Source organism: Mixophyes fleayi, chromosome 6 (genome assembly GCF_038048845.1).
Source record: "Mixophyes fleayi isolate aMixFle1 chromosome 6, aMixFle1.hap1, whole genome shotgun sequence".
Classification (NCBI taxonomy): Eukaryota; Metazoa; Chordata; class Amphibia; order Anura; family Limnodynastidae; genus Mixophyes; species Mixophyes fleayi.
The window spans coordinates 170,510,578-170,527,588 of NC_134407.1; the positions used below are offsets into that span (position 1 = coordinate 170,510,578).

General features: G+C 39.5%; 1 protein-coding gene across 2 annotated transcripts in view; it reads left to right on the plus strand.

The window, feature by feature from the left end:
* The window catches only part of LOC142094744 (vasoactive intestinal polypeptide receptor 1-like), a 119,654-nt gene that overhangs the window by 71,722 nt on the left and 30,921 nt on the right, over positions 1-17,011 (plus strand). For both annotated transcript variants that reach the window (XM_075177184.1, XM_075177185.1), the window contains exon 9: positions 16,630-16,696. In XM_075177184.1, coding sequence (XP_075033285.1) covers positions 16,630-16,696 — 67 coding nt within the window. The remainder of the gene's footprint in view (positions 1-16,629; positions 16,697-17,011) is intronic.

Here is a 17,011-nt window from a genome sequence, read left to right on the forward strand (position 1 = left end):
ACACTATACAGAGAATATTTAATCATTCACATCAGTGCCTGCCCCATTGGAGTTTCAATATAAACTCCCTACCACACAAACACACTTTAGGGTACATTGTAAACAATAGCCAATGAGGCAGCAGGTTTATGGACTATGCAAGATTTCCTCCAGTTGTTCCACTTTTCTACCAAACATAGATAAGGCCCTAGTCAAAATCCTGGAGAAAGCCCTGGTCATTGATGCAGGGCTCAATGGATGCTGGGGTGGGGGGTCCTCTGACAGCGGGCATTGGCAGGGGATCTAGATCACCTAGCGGTTGATCTACATTATAAGGATTATTGGGGATGACATTGGCGTAAATGAGGCTGGCCCATCTGGTGTTCTGCTTCCCAGTGGAAGACCCCTCTCCCATGACTAACAACTAATGCTCCTGGATCAAATATCTGTTCCTTGCCCTCGCCTCCCTTCCTCTTATTTTTCTTCCTCACCCCGTCCATTCCTTCATTTCTTCACTCAATCTCAACCTCACTCCTCCGCTTTGCACACTGGCTGGTGCACATAGACCAGAGTATTTTCTTCAAAGCTAGTTAAGTATCTGGGGGGTGTGGAGGTTTATAATTAGATATGTTCACTCGCCCCCCTGTTCTGGTTTTGGTTTTATATCTGGATTAACTTTGTGTTTTGGTTTTGGCAAACCGCCTTTGTGTGTTTTGGTTTTGGTTCCCTATTTTTTTTTTGCTAAAATCACATAATTTTGCTCTTTTTTTCCCTACATTATTATTAACCTCAATAACACTAATTTCAAGTCATTTGCAGTCAATTTTGACCACCTCACAGGTCACAATATTATTTTCATACACTTTCAAACAAAGACTGCAGAGACCTGGCTGCATGCTAAGTGACAGAGCAATGACACAAACACACGGCAGTTCATAGCACATCTAGGAAACATTGCCACACAGCAGTGGCAGAAAAGAAAAGTGGTGCAAGATGGAATTGTCCTTGAGCGCTCCCACCCACCCTTAAGTAAGAAATTGAAAAGGACATGTACAGTTTAACAAAGCAATCACTCCAGCAACAAGCTAACAATGGGCTTAAGGCACCTAAGCAAACAGTGCTGTTTATGAACTCTACTGTGGCAAGTCATGCACCAGTGGAAGCAGTTCTTGCTAGTGATAAGAAGAAAGCCATTGTCATGCCTGTGCATAAGACCAAAAAATCCACCTCTTATGTGTGGAGTTATTTTTACACAAATCCTGACAACAGTTGTCTAGCCATTTGTAGCATTGTAAAGCCACAGTCAGTAGGGTAGGGACCTTAACCATCTAGGAAGCTCATTCATGTTATGCCACTTGAAGCGAGTTCATGGAAAGCTTTCGTGAAAATCAGAAACTTATGCTAAAAAATAACAACAAGCAGTCCAGCATCAGTTACCTCCCTTCTCTCAGCTAGATCCCAGCACTTGCAATCTGCACCCCCAACACCTTCATCATCAATATCTTCACAAGTGATCGGAGTTAGTCCTGCATCCAAGTTTCTACGGCGAGATGACTCATCCCCTATCCAGGACTCATAAGAAGAATCCTTGAGCGTTAGGCCCACTGTTGCTGCTCTTGCTGCTGGGAGTGGATCTTCAAACCAGAAGCAGACCAAGAGGAAGACTGCTAGTAGTTTACAACAATTGACTGTTAAACAATCCTTTGCAAGAGGAAGCAAGTATGAAAGCTGTCACCCAGTTGCAATGCAGATCACAGACGCCATGGTGACTATGCTAGTATTAGACCTGCATCCAATATCCACTCTTAATATTGCTGATTGTCCCTGTTACCAAATTACATCACAACACCATTTTACTAGAAATGCTATTCCTCACTGTGACTGGATCACTCATAAATAACTTATGGTATCAATTTATTTAAGGGAAATAGCGCAGGGTGCTGATTTATATAAATTGCCAATGCACTTATTTTTAATATTGAATATATTCTGAGATAGAAAATCGTTATTTCTGAGCCCAGGATAGAAACTGTTTTTTCCTGTTTTCACCTTACTAAAGGATATGCCTTATTTCTGATGCATTTATCTGATACAATAGGCCTTTGTGGATGGAGGTCTTATGTGTTTTGGGATGTACTTAGTATGGAAGTGTCATTGTTTAGGATTTGTAAGGTTGCTAGTGGAAACCTCCAATTAGGCATATGTGCAAGAGAGTCTGATAGCAGGAAGTGCTATCAAAGTTTTGTGATGAAGTGTCATGCTTGCTCTGGCCAAAGGCCCAGCAGAGGGTCGTTACTGTGTGGCCTTTTGTCCAGAGTGAATTTCATTGATAAGTGTAAATTTTGGTAGCCTTGAAATGCATGTAAATATATGTTTTGAGAAGCAGGGTACATCCTGATTCTAAAAATAGACTATTTCTGAACTGTATAAAAGGCATCAGCTTGTATTTGAAAATTGTTCTTCTGATTTCAACATTGAACCTGATCACACTGGTACCTCAAACCAGTGTCAGCAAATAAACATCTTCCTTCAAGACCTGCTTGAAAACATCTTCAATGCTGTATTCCTGTGATCTACAGATTAGACCCTAAATCTAATCCGTTCTCCGGCTGTCTCTGAGGTTTGGACCCAAGCGTTTCCAGTACCACTGCTCTGCCTGCTACCCAGCAGCCATGGTCAGTGTGATAGGCTAGGGGGGGAACGAAAGGGAGCGGTGGAAAAGTAAGCCCAGCCGGTTCCCAGCAACAGCAGACAGGGTGGCATAGGCGGTCCATCCTGACATCACACTCACCTCTACCAGAAGGTTCGTAAAAATGTAATTATTGGGCTACAAAATGCCATTCTACCCACTGTTCACTTAACCACAGATATGTGGACAAGTGGATCTGGGAAAACTAAAGATTATATGATTGTGACAGCCCACTGGGTTGGTGATTCACATTCACCAGTAGGGACAGCAACAGCATGTACCCAAGAACTTCCCATTTTTCAGAGCCAGGGTACTCTGTGTATCATCTGCTTCACTAAGAGGCATATTATTTATTATTATTATTATTATTATTTTTATTATTATATTTATCGTAGATTTGTAAGGCACCACAGTGCTCCACAGCACCATACAGTAGGGAAGACAGGGACATACGTAAAACTAGAACAGACAAGGCAGACAAAATGAATGGAGACATGAAAACAAAGGGTATGGAGGATCCTGCTCATTAGAGAGCTTACATTCTAAAGGGATGAGGGCACAGCTGAAACAAGAGGAGCGAGTGTGGCTCACAGTGGAGATCGGGATAGTTGTGAGGGTGCATTAGTGTGAATAGTGTTATCGAGTATAAGGTCACCTCTAAAAAAGAGATGGGTTTTCAAAGAGCATCTAAAGATTTGAAGGCTGCGGGAAAGTCTGATTGAGCGTGGTAGTGAATTCCATATGTGGGGAGTAGCACGGGAGAAGTCTTGAAGGCGGGAGTGAGAGGTGGTTATCAGAGAGACGAGACAAGGTGCAGGTCAGAGGTAATACCGCTGACAACCTAAGGGGTGTCATTGCAATATGACTTATTCTGCTTGGACTCTCCTGAGGATATGTGATTTCTGATAACGCCACCAATATTGTTAGAGCATTACAGCGGGGGGAATTCCATCACATTCCCTGTTTTGCTCACACAATCAACTTGGTGGTACAGAACTTTTTAAAAAATGACAATGACATGCAGGAGATACTGTCTGTGTCCCAAAAAATTTAGGGTCATTTTCGAGATTCTGCAACAGCATGTAGGAGAATGCAGCAGCTGCAAGAAGAATATAATTTAGGGGGAATGTACTTTATTGCAGCACAGTGGAGAATACTTTCCGTATTGTGCAAGGTGATGAAACCACTCGAAGTAGTCATCTGTGAAGAGAGTGAAGACACTGTTAGCTTGATTCAAGTGATTCCCCTAATTAGAGTTTTTGAAAAGCAGCAAGAGAAATTAAAGGAGGAAATGAAACAAAGCAATTCCTCTAATTATGTTGGACTTGTAGATTAAGTACTTTATTCTCTTTGACAGGATCCAAGAATGATCAACATTTGAAATCGGATCATTACATTTTGGCAACTGTGCTTGATCCTAGGTTTAAGAGCTATGTCTTCTCTTTCTTTCCAAATGACCCAGATCTCAAGAGATGCAATGAGCTACTGGTCAGCAAGCTGACAGCTCAATTGGTACATGACACAATGATGTATCCTCCTTCAGTTTCTCTGGAAATTGCTGCTAGGAAAAAGCTTAGCTTTCCCAAGACACCCAGTGGTGATGCAGATGAGTCTGCACAACATTTTGACATTTGGTCTGGTCTAAAAGAATTGCCCAAAAACCGTGACAGCTCTTCCAAAACATGAACTACAAATTCCATGAGGATGTCAGTGTAGATTGCAGGTTGTGAGATCTAGCTGAAAGAAGGGAGCCAGCTGATGCTGGTATGCTTGCAATTATTTTGGGTAGAATGGCATGTTGGCAATTTTATGTTTTTCTACAGTAAATTTTCACCTTTATTAAAGAGGTGTTTTTTTCTTTAAAAATATGCAAGTTTTTTATTTACATTTTTGTTTCCCTTACTTAAAATCATTATGCACTTGAACATAGGCTTTAGCACATGAGGTAGATGGTTTAGTATAATCATGACTGAGACTGGAGAGTGACAAGAACAATGTGACTGAAGACTGGAGAGTGACAAGGACACTGCAACCCCTCCTGTTTCTGTATGAGCTATGGCACAGTAAAATGTCACTGGAGATTTTTAATAACACTGTCAGCCCTATTATTTGAATTTCTGTTTCAGTACTAAACACTGCCACCTCTCCTATTTCTGGGTGAGCTATTACACAGTACATGTATCTGCAGATTTTGAAGAACACTGCCAACCCTACTATTTATATTTCAGCAATGACAATTAGCAATGGAGCTGTCCTGTTGGTGTGTGAGCTATATAACACCATACAATGTTACTGCAGATTTAGACCAAGACTGCCAGCCCTATTATTTCTATTTCAGCAATGACAATTAGCAATGGAGCAATGGAGCTCTCCTGAATGTCACTGGAGACTTTGAAGAACACTGCTACCCCTCCTCTTTCTTTTCTAGCTATGATGCTGCCCAACTGCACTAGATACTGCCAAGAACCGAGCTACCCCTTTTTTGCCCTTCTGTGAAATGGCGCTGGATCGCCGTGGAGGGCGGTACTTCTAGAATCCAAAACTCACGAGATCCTATGACGTAACAGGGACGTTTTGCCTTGTTTTCAATTACAAAGATGCGCAAAAGTACCGAGCCGGCTCGGTTCTCAGATCTGCTAATTTTGGGTGTGTTTGGTTCTTGGGGAACCGAGCCTGAGCATCTCTATTTAAAATAAGTTATATAAATATGTACACACACACTATGGTACTTGTTAACTACATGGGAACCACTTGTAGTGGTGGAGCATGATCTTTGCTTGGATGAGCTGGATTCTGGAGTTGGTTCCAGGAGTGGCTGCTGCCTCTGGGTCCGCTGACCAACTTGTTCACCTGAAACAGCAGTCCAAGTTAAGTGGGAGAACTGAAACAGCTGTTGGGACTGCCTCTTTAGCTCTGGTGAGCATAAATTACTGACAGTGTATGTTGTCATTATCTCTTCAGTTGTGGTGAGCATGGGTCTTTGCACACCTGTAATTTAGGGTGTGTTTCTCTGACCTGATTGGACCTTTGGAGTACCCCCTCCCGTTCTATGCAGTCTTTGTCAGTGATAGAAGTTACTCTGGACTCCTGAACAGCCTGCTCTCTGAGATTCTTGAGTTACTGGTTTTTGCTTCAAATCTGACTCTGTAACCTGGCGAACATCATTACTACTACAACTCTACTTTCTGGCTTCCAGTTTACTTTCAATTCTTCTGTGAGTACTGCAGCTTGAACAAATAACTGCTTATATGAAACAATTGTTTGCTGGCTAAGAAGGAAATATTTTTACATTACTCTGCCTGCTAATACTGCACCAATGGGCTTTGAGCTTATCTCAATTGCTTAGACTTTTCCTGCCTTCAGGTGATCAAGAATTTTAGATATCCTCCAATGCCTTTTCTTTCTTTGAATTACCTAACACCATACAAGTGGAAGCACTACTGTTGAAATTTTATAGTGGTAACTAAATAATTAACAAATTAACATACTTGGGCATAGATCCTGCTTTACCCCAGGGCAAGATATTTGGGCTTTTCAATACATACCTGTTGAATGGACATTCCAAGAAATATCAAAGGTAAGAGGTACTCACCTAGGAACCCTGACTCCCGTTACGCATTGCATAGACATATGTAGAACTAACCTGCGGCCTTGTGCCATAAAGAGGGCCTCAGTCCAGTCAACACATTCTTTCTGTCTTGCTCATCTCCATCCTAACTTGATGCCATACAGCATGAACTAGATAAAGTGCGCACTGAGACGAACACCCAGCCTCCTGAACCGCGGGGCCCTCTCATTTCTCCGGGACTAAACAAATATAATTATAATAGTGGGACTTCATCCCCAGAAATCCTGGAAGTCTTGCTTCACTCTATACTGGTCAAGAAAAGGGGAGTCTCATTCAGCTAACAATATTGCCTGTGTTATTAAGATTTTATTGGCCTACCAACCATCCACTTAACCTCTCATCTCTTCGGTTCTCCCCTTTGCCTCACTGGCTCCCTTCTGTGCCTGATTCTGTCCACCCTCCCTTAGGATGTAAGCTCGTATGAGCAGGGCCCTCTTTCCTCCTGTCTCCATACCTGTTCTTCCAATCCGTCTCTACTGTATTTGCCTGCCCGGAGTTTACGAAGTATTGGTATTTTATGTTTAATGTTCTGTACTGTTTTGCCCTGTATGGTCTACTGTTTGTATTGTGTACGGTGCTGCGGAAACCATGTGGCGCCTTACAAATAAACGATAATAATAATAATAATTTTAGTAGTCGCTCACTCATAGATATGGTTTTGCCGAGCATGTTGTAGCAAAGGTAAGGAAAATACAAGTATATGTAGGAAAGTTGTTGCTGCTCTGTTAACTCTGTTATTCAAGTTTAAATGATGCTGCATAGCAATTGCGTTCATAATATAAAAAATTAAAGGTTTTTGTACTTCTTAGCAAGTTGGATGTGTATAAGGGGTATGTCTGACATCAAGCAAACATATCTGCTACTCATTCAGACCTGGCCACTTATGCAACTCTGAAAATAGCATACTTACACTTGCATGCTACTCTTTCAATTTACAGTTACGCTTATGCTCACATTCCACTCTGAATAAGGCCCTATATCTCGGAGTCTTGTGATTAACTTCCCTGGATGGTGTGCATAAATATACCTTTTTTTTTTATTACTCAGCGAGTATTGGGCACTTATTTACCTAATGTGCCTGGCTGCAGAAAAAGAAACTGATTATTTCTGAATACTCAACTTGACTATATATTTCACTCAACATATCCAACAGGATAGCTAAACACACAAAGTTTGATAGCGTACACTGCTGGTTTTCAAAATCTGAGTTTTCACTACCATCTGGTGGGCAAAAGGAAATATTGCAAGTTTTTTGCACAAGGAATGAAGGGCCTAATACATTAAGGCATGCAAAACCATCATATTGGGCCTGATTCATTAGGGATAGTAAGGCAAAAAAAATTCTTCTGGACTAAATCATGTTACAATGCAAGGGGTGCAAGTGAGTTTATTATTTTGTACATAAGTTAAATACTTTTCATGTAACACACAAATACATGATGGCTTTTTTTTTTACGCTTAAATTAAAAGATGATCTAGGACATGCCCTACCCCAACTATAAATCTGCCATCACATTTTAAATTTACATCCCCATCCAATGCAACATGGTTTTGCCAAGATGCAAAGTTACTTTTGCTTTACTGAATTCACTTTAATGAATCAGGCCCATTTTGTGTTTTTTAAAAAAAACGCACATAACTCAAACATGCAGACATCCGTATTTAAGAAAGAGCAGATGTAAAGATACGTCTGTTGATGAATACAGGGCAAACTGCGTTCTGCTCTAGCAGACAATACACTACAGGATACGTCCAATGCATATGTTGATTTAAAATCCAGAAAAAATACACAGAAAAAAATGCTATTCAATTAATGTCACCTGTTAATAGTATGGGGCCTGATTCGTTAAGGAACTTAGACGAGAAATTTAATAAGTTTTCTTACTTAATTTTCTGGATAAAACCGTGTTGTAATGCAAGGGATGCAAATTAGTTTATTATTTTGCACACAAGTTAAATACTGACTGTATTTTCATGTAGCACACAAATACTTGATAGCTTTGAAACTTAAAATTGATATTTATGTGCTACATGAAAAAACAGCCAGTATTTAAGTTATGTGCAAACTAATAAACTAATTTACACCCCTTGCATTACAAAATGGTTATGTCCAGAAAATTAAGTAAGACAACTTACTAAAATTCTTGCTTAAGTTCCTTAATGAATCAAGCCCATAGTCATTAATGACAAAAAAATAAAAAATATTTTTTTTCCATGCCTCCCCCATAAAATACAATTATTAGGATGTTATGAATGTCTACTGTACATAAAATGCATTTTTGCAGTTGTTCCTGGTTGCAAACACATGTTCTAGCTTACATAAAGGACCGTCATCACTAGTAAATCGGCACTTACACCAGACCTTTAGCTGGTGCAAGTTATACGACTAAAATATGCATACTTTTAAAACGCTCAAAGCTTGGCCTTTACTGTACATTGACAATGTGATATGCCCATTCCCCTCCTTCATTGTTCTGCCCAAGAAATTGTAGGATGTATTAAGGTTCCTGTCATGATAGCTGGAGTTTACAAACCCTTGAGATTTGCCTGGCTTGGTTCTATTCAAATACAAAAGTGGAAGCTGCTCAAATCAATTTATAGGCCATAAGAGGTGCTTGAAAGGGTGGGGTTATCCTGCAAGGAACATACACACATTTTTTCCCCCAGCACACTGCTATAGCCAGCAACAGATCTGCCATTTCTACTGTAGATAAAAATGCAAAAGTCTTTGTTGCACACATTTGCAAATGTATGTTTAAGCCATCCTGCCACGCCAAGGCGCTTTTGCTAATAGGATGGTCCTACTCTAAACAATGAGAGTCCCATATATTTGGGCCATACATATGTGTTTTTAAATTGAGAGCCAACTTACCAAAGAGGTACCCCAGAAGCCTCCAAACAGCAATTCAGTGCCAGTACCCCCTCTCAGCTACTGACACCAACATGCCTCTCAGACAAATACAAAAGTGGAAGCTGCTCAAATCAATTTATAGGCCATAAGAGGTGCTTGAAAGGGTGGGGTTATCCTGCAAGGAACATACACACAACATTTTTTCCCCCAGCACACTGCTATAGCCAGCAACAGATCTGCCATTTCTACTGTAGATAAAAATGCAAAAGTCTTTGTTGCACACATTTGCAAATGTATGTTTAAGCCATCCTGCCACGCCAAGGCGCTTTTGCTAATAGGATGGTCCTACTCTAAACAATGAGAGTCCCATATATTTGGGCCATACATATGTGTTTTTAAATTGAGAGCCAACTTACCAAAGAGGTACCCCAGAAGCCTCCAAACAGCAATTCAGTGCCAGTACCCCCTCTCAGCTACTGACACCAACATGCCTCTCAGACAAATACAAAAGTGGAAGCTGCTCAAATCAATTTATAGGCCATAAGAGGTGCTTGAAAGGGTGGGGTTATCCTGCAAGGAACATACACACAACATTTTTTCCCCCAGCACACTGCTATAGCCAGCAACAGATCTGCCATTTCTACTGTAGATAAAAATGCAAAAGTCTTTGTTGCACACATTTGCAAATGTATGTTTAAGCCATCCTGCCACGCCAAGGCGCTTTTGCTAATAGGATGGTCCTACTCTAAACAATGAGAGTCCCATATATTTGGGCCATACATATGTGTTTTTAAATTGAGAGCCAACTTACCAAAGAGGTACCCCAGAAGCCTCCAAACAGCAATTCAGTGCCAGTACCCCCTCTCAGCTACTGACACCAACATGCCTCTCAGACAAATACAAAAGTGGAAGCTGCTCAAATCAATTTATAGGCCATAAGAGGTGCTTGAAAGGGTGGGGCTATCCTGCAAGGAACATACACACAACATTTTTTCCCCCAGCACACTGCTATAGCCAGCAACAGATCTGCCATTTCTACTGTAGATAAAAATGCAAAAGTCTTTGTTGCACACATTTGCAAATGTATGTTTAAGCCATCCTGCCACGCCAAGGCGCTTTTGCTAATAGGATGGTCCTACTCTAAACAATGAGAGTCCCATATATTTGGGCCATACATATGTGTTTTTAAATTGAGAGCCAACTTACCAAAGAGGTACCCCAGAAGCCTCCAAACAGCAATTCAGTGCCAGTACCCCCTCTCAGCTACTGACACCAACATGCCTCTCAGACAAATACAAAAGTGGAAGCTGCTCAAATCAATTTATAGGCCATAAGAGGTGCTTGAAAGGGTGGGGTTATCCTGCAAGGAACATACACACAACATTTTTTCCCCCAGCACACTGCTATAGCCAGCAACAGATCTGCAATTTCTACTGTAGATAAAAATGCAAAAGTCTTTGTTGCACACATTTGCAAATGTATGTTTAAGCCATCCTGCCATGCCAAGGCGCTTTTGCTAATAGGATGGTCCTACTCTAAACAATGAGAGTCCCATATATTTGGGCCATACATATGTGTTTTTAAACTGGGGTACCTCTTTGGTAAGTTGGCTCTCAATTTAAAAACACATATGTATGGCCCAAATATAGGGACTCTCATTGTTTAGAGTAGGACCATCCTATTAGCAAAAGCGCCTTGGCGTGGCAGGATGGCTTAAACATACATTTGCAAATGTGTGCAACAAAGACTTTTGCATTTTTATCTACAGTAGAAATGGCAGATCTGTTGCTGGCTATAGCAGTGTGCTGGGGGAAAAAATGATGTGTGTTGGTTCTATTCAACCCAGAGGTGCGCAGTCTAATGAAGCAGATGGTTTTCACCAGGGACTCCCACAAGGAGGTATGGACTTTGTGGCTTCTGCCTCGCAGGTCGCTATCCTCTGCGAGAGTCCTGGTAAGACCTTTTGGGAGAACCTAGATGTCTAGGAGTAACTGGGAGGATAGCTGAGCAGGCAACAGGTGGTAGTGGGTCAAAAGGAGGAGACCATCAGTAATCAGTGGAGCAAGATACTGTAGTGTGATAGTCTGTGGACGGATTATACCACTGCAGACAGTGAAACTGGATACTATAATGAGACAGTTTGCGGGCAGGTATATTACCACTGCGAACAGCGTAGCAGGATGCAGAGATGAGATGATCTGATTTTATTCGAGGACAAACAATCATACGTACAAATAAAATACAAATAAACAGTCAGTCAAGTAAAAACTGGTTAATAGAGTGTAAGCAGTGGTTGAGTGGAAATTTAGATTTGGTGGTGTGAAAAATATAATGGGAATGTAAGTGAATGGAATTTGAGTTTTAAAATGAAGGCAGTAGGAAAAGTGGCTGTATGATAACAATGTATACACCCTCACTTTGACCACTGATTGTAAGTAAATACAGCACCAAAAACATAAAACACAAAATTCCAATGCGGGGCTTGGATGCCCAGCATTGCCGGCAGAAGTTCCACGCAGCTCCTAACACAAGTGTACTAATTATTACACTTGTATGGTTTGGATTGTATTACTTTTGCTGTGTTTTCTCTTTAGATCTATCTAGTTTTGAAACAATATTGTTGTTATATTTTCTGCTGATTTGCTATTTCTATTGTGTGATTATTATGTATGTGTTCATGTGTTTCTCATGTTTATCACATGTTTAGTTGGGCTGGTGAGCTTGCTCCTTTTCAGTCCCACACCCACATACTCAGAGAGCTATGGAACCAGGATTTATTTGTTGTCCTGTGGTTTCCTATGTTTCTGTTCTAATTCAATTTTAGTAGCAGTCTCAAACCAGGTGCCCGGGTTCAGTATGCTACCTTAGTGTTTTAAGTTTATATATACTTTTGCTCTTAATTGGGCAATTGAGGTATTGTCTATGTTCCCACTCTCATCCACATCCTCATCTTTCACTGTGCTGTCATCCTTTCCATATTTCTGGCTAACTTTGAGGTTTAACCTTGTACAACATAATTTTTTACTTTCTTCTTATCAATGTTAAGGGATTAAATATTCCCCAAAATAGCTCTGTATTGTTTAAAAACATCCACAAGCTTAACAGCAATTTTGTTATTCTACAAGAAATGCACTTTAAATTGGGTGGCCATCCCTCCCTGATCACAAATCGGTTCTGGCTAATTTGATAAGCAACAATACTCCTTTTGTCCTCCTAGACTCAAAAGTTGTTACTGAAGGCCCTTTTCTCATTTCTGATTGGAAACTCAGGCACCTGTTACTTTTCTTTCAACACTTTTTCAGGTCCTTATTTCACATGCGCAAAGAAATACACCTAGTTGGTGGTGATTTCAATACCATTCTTTTTCCTACCATGGATAAATCAGCCACCAGGACGTATCTGAAGCTATCCCCTCACACAAGGACCCTACAAAAACATATGGCTGAGGCTAGCTTATTTGATATCTGGAGGCTATTATATCCATCTTTCAGGGATTATACATTTTACTTTTTCCCTTACAAAACTTTTCATATATTGGTATGTTCATTCGACACCTGGTACAGGTAGACATACTTAACAACACCTTGGCCTGACCACTCTATGCCTTCAACATTCCTTGATTTTCTAAAGAATTCTTGTGAGCGTCTGTCACGAACGCCCAGCCTGTCTCAGATACAGCAGTCTGAAAAAACTGTCAGTGACTGGAGTCACCTTACCAATAAATACACCTTTTCTACCACCAAAAAGGATTTACTTATAGAGTCCTTGTATTCACCAAAACCACTTATTAATGTTTCACACTTAAATCATATACACATGTAGCATGAGCCTCAATTGGCTTTGTAAGTTTACAAAGAATCATGGAGAATATGCTAGATTAAATGTATTTCATAAAAAAATATTTTCAAGACTTAAGTACAAAACAGTTAATAACAAGACATACAAAATAAGTAGCACAAATAAGTTTCAGAATTAAAATAGGAAATTAATCCAGAGTCAGTAACTTACTAGGTTAAAACTTAGCGGGAAAGGAGTACACTTTGGAGAGATGGCAGATTCTAACCTAGATACAGGTCTCCTCACAGAATGAACAATATTACTGGGTCACGCAACGGATTTTAACTTCTCACACTGCTCCCACCCTCACCTTTGGAAATTAACTCTCTCAATATGAGGGCAGATTGATTCCCAGAATGACACAGGGCTTTTTCAAATGAGTTATCGATGTCCTGAGATAGGTCTGGAATTTTAAATGGCAGGACTTCTCACCTCTGCTGGTTCTGCCTGGCTAGCTAGGTTATTTTACACATCCTCTGTAAGTCCCCAGAGATGCTATCTGTCCCTGGGCCTGGTTAGGTTCAAAAGACCCTTGTCAATTGCCCAAGTCACTTATGTCAGTGAGCAAAGCATACTTTGACAATACATTACAAGGTTACATACAATATACACATTCTCATATATGAATATTCAAGGGAAAGTAACAAACAGTGATTAGGTGCAATAACTAATTGCCACAGTGTTCTTCATGGAGGCTGAATGAGACTTTTCTTAAAATACAACATTTTAAGGAGACACATTGTAACGAGACACGGGCATTAAGATTAGATTTTGATCAGCATGCAATAATCATTTGTTCAAATTGTTTGATCTAGATCAAGTTGGCTTTGTACCTGCAAGACATGCCCTCAACAATGCCATGAAGACTGTAACCCCCATTTCCTATATCAAAGCAGCATTCCCTGAATAAATGAAGTATGTTTTTTAGCATAAATTACTGCGACAGGCTATAATAATAATTTTGGTAATTACTATTTTTATATAAGTAGTTATGCAATGTTTGCACAGTGTCATGTGACTACTATGGCTACTACAGTCACATGGCACATGACCTTGTAAACGAGAGCAGAGAGGCTTTGGGACACCCCTTTGAGCTCGATCTGCTCTCTGCACTGTAAAATACTATCCCTCCTCTGAAAAGGAGATATCAATTCGTAGGAGGACAGCTAAGAAAAAAAATATGTTAGGTTAATATGTAAAAGACACACAACTTGCTATTTAAAGAAAAGTATATACACTCAATCATCAAATTTGTTCTGGAGAAATTATGGACACATAGGAACATTCTTACACATTTTGTGGGATTACCCATTCATTTCTTGATTATGGAGTGACATTCAGAGTTCTTAATCACTGAAATAATTAATATCCACTTTTCCTCAAGTGTTATTGTGTAAGTTTTTATTTATTGTAAGTACTTTTATTATTAACGTCAAAGTATTAAAGTAGTAACAAAATATTTCACAAAAGGGAAACAAACATGTAACATGTAATTGAAACAATACAATGCTATATATATATATATATATATATATATATATATAGTGTGTGTTTTGCAAACGTTTTAGGCAGGTGTGAGACACTTGCTGTAAAGTAGTAAAGTAAGAATGCTTTCAAAAATAGAGGTGTTAATCGTTTATTTTAATCAATTAGCAAAATGCTAAGTGAATGAACAGTGCAGAAATCTAAATCAAATCAATATTTGATGTAACCACCCGTTGCCTTCAATACAGCATCACTTCATCAATTCTTGTAGGTACATTCAAACGGACTCAGCAGGAAGGTTGTTCCAAACATCTTGAAGAATTAACCACAGATCTTCTGTGGACATAGGCTTGCTCGAATCCTTCTGTCTCTTCATGTAATCCCAAACAGGCTTGATGATGTTGAGATCAGGGCTCTGTCGGGGCCATATAATCACCTCCAGGACTCCTTGTTCCTCTTTACACTGAAGATCGTTATTAATAACATTGGTTGTATGTTTTTGGTCCTTGTCCTACTGCAGAATAAATTTAGAGCCAATCAGACGCATCACTGGTATTGCATGATGGATAAATACCTGCCAAGATTTCACAGTATTGAGGACACAATTACTCCTGACCAAATCCCCAACTCCATTTGTTGAAATGCAGCCCAAACTTGCAAGGAACCTCCACCACTCCTGCCTGCAGACACTCATTATTGTACCGCTCTCCGGTCTTTCGGCTCAGAACTGGAAAAAAACAGTGGGACCCAGGTACACCCATCTACTGTTCTGAGAAGTTTATAGAATATTTTAGGCCAAATGCCAACCATCGACACAGAAATGAGGCCAAGCGACTCAACTATGCATGACAATATAGGAACTGGGATGCAGAAATATGGCAGCAGGTGCTCTGGACTGAGGAGTCAAAATTTTAAATATTTGGCTGTAACAGAAGGCAGTTTGTTCACCAAAGGGCTCTAGAGTGGTCCAATAATGAGTGCAGGCAACAGTGAAGCATGGACTCTTACTATACCCTAAGATTTTAGGGTAGTCAATGTACAGCAAGGGAGTGCCAAGCCTGAGTACACGTTACAGCATCCGATTCAAGCGTTGGGCATCTCATGTGCATGTTTTTCAGTTGTATCCCTTCCACCAGCTATAGGTCTGGTGTAAGTGCCAATTACTAGTGATGACAGATGCGTATGCATGCTAGAACATGTGTTTGCAAACAGAAGCAACTGTAAATATGCATTTAATGTATAGTAGACATTCATAACATCCTATTAAATGTATTTAATGTATTTTTAAACAGGTGACATTAATTGAATTTTTTTTTGGGACTTTATATTCATCATAGGTATTGCGTGTGTATGTCCGATTTATTTGCTTTTTCTTTTACAAAAATCCACGATACGATAGCTTTGTGTGCCTTTATCAATCAGGTCCATATTAAACTCATATGCTGGCTTGATTTTGTTTTGTGCACCAGACATCTGTTACATGGTTGTGCTTGTATTATTCTATATAACTATTTTTCATGAATGACCTTTGTTTGTATTCAACTGTAGGAAATCAGGAGATTTAAAAAAAATAAATATGGGTAATTTAGGAAAACATTTGCACAGAAAATTAATTAGAGTTTAATATACACTGTCTATTTTATATACCTCCCCACAAGAGATCCGGAAGGGGAGATCCAGGGGGAAGTGTAGGGTGAGTGATGATGTTATTCATCTGATCATAGCCCACCCCACCCCGCACTGCGCGATTAGTGTCAGGGTGTGAACCCATGATAACCTGTATCACAGTGAATCACATCATCATGGCCACATCCCGACCACTTTGCAATAAGATTTAACTGGATCCAGGAGGATAGCCTTCTCTTTTGGGAGTCCAGGAGAAAGCCACCAACGTTGGGAGTCTCGCAAACATTCCAGGAGAATTGGCAAGTATGGCTTAATGATCATGCTATATCAAGAGATCACAAGTACCAATCATAACACCAAGAACAAAATAAATCAACATAAATTTATCCTTTATCCTATTATTTTACACCAGTTAGCTTATTTCAGGTCCATTTATATTATCCTCTAGTACTGCTTTTATGCACATACTTTTTGGTTTATTGAGTCTGTGACTAAATGCTACTACCTAATTACAAAATGCTTTTATTCATTCAGATGCTGGGATGATTATGAAAATGATTACTGGTGGATAATCAAGACCCCAATCCTGGTTGCAATATTTGTAAGTATAGGTTATATTTTATGTATTTCAGTTGAAGCAGGACTGTTGAGAAACTCTCAGAATTTGTGGGTATTTATAAATAAATTATATTCCTAAATAGTTTTCATTAAAATTGATGAGTGTTTAAATGATACAGCCTTTTATATATATATATATATATACATATATATATATATATATATATATATATATATATATATATATATATATATATATATGAGAGAGAGAGAGAGAGAGGGAGAGGAAGAAATATATATATATCTGGTGGGTACATGTTATAATGTTATATTAGTGGTAGAAGTAAATGCAATCATA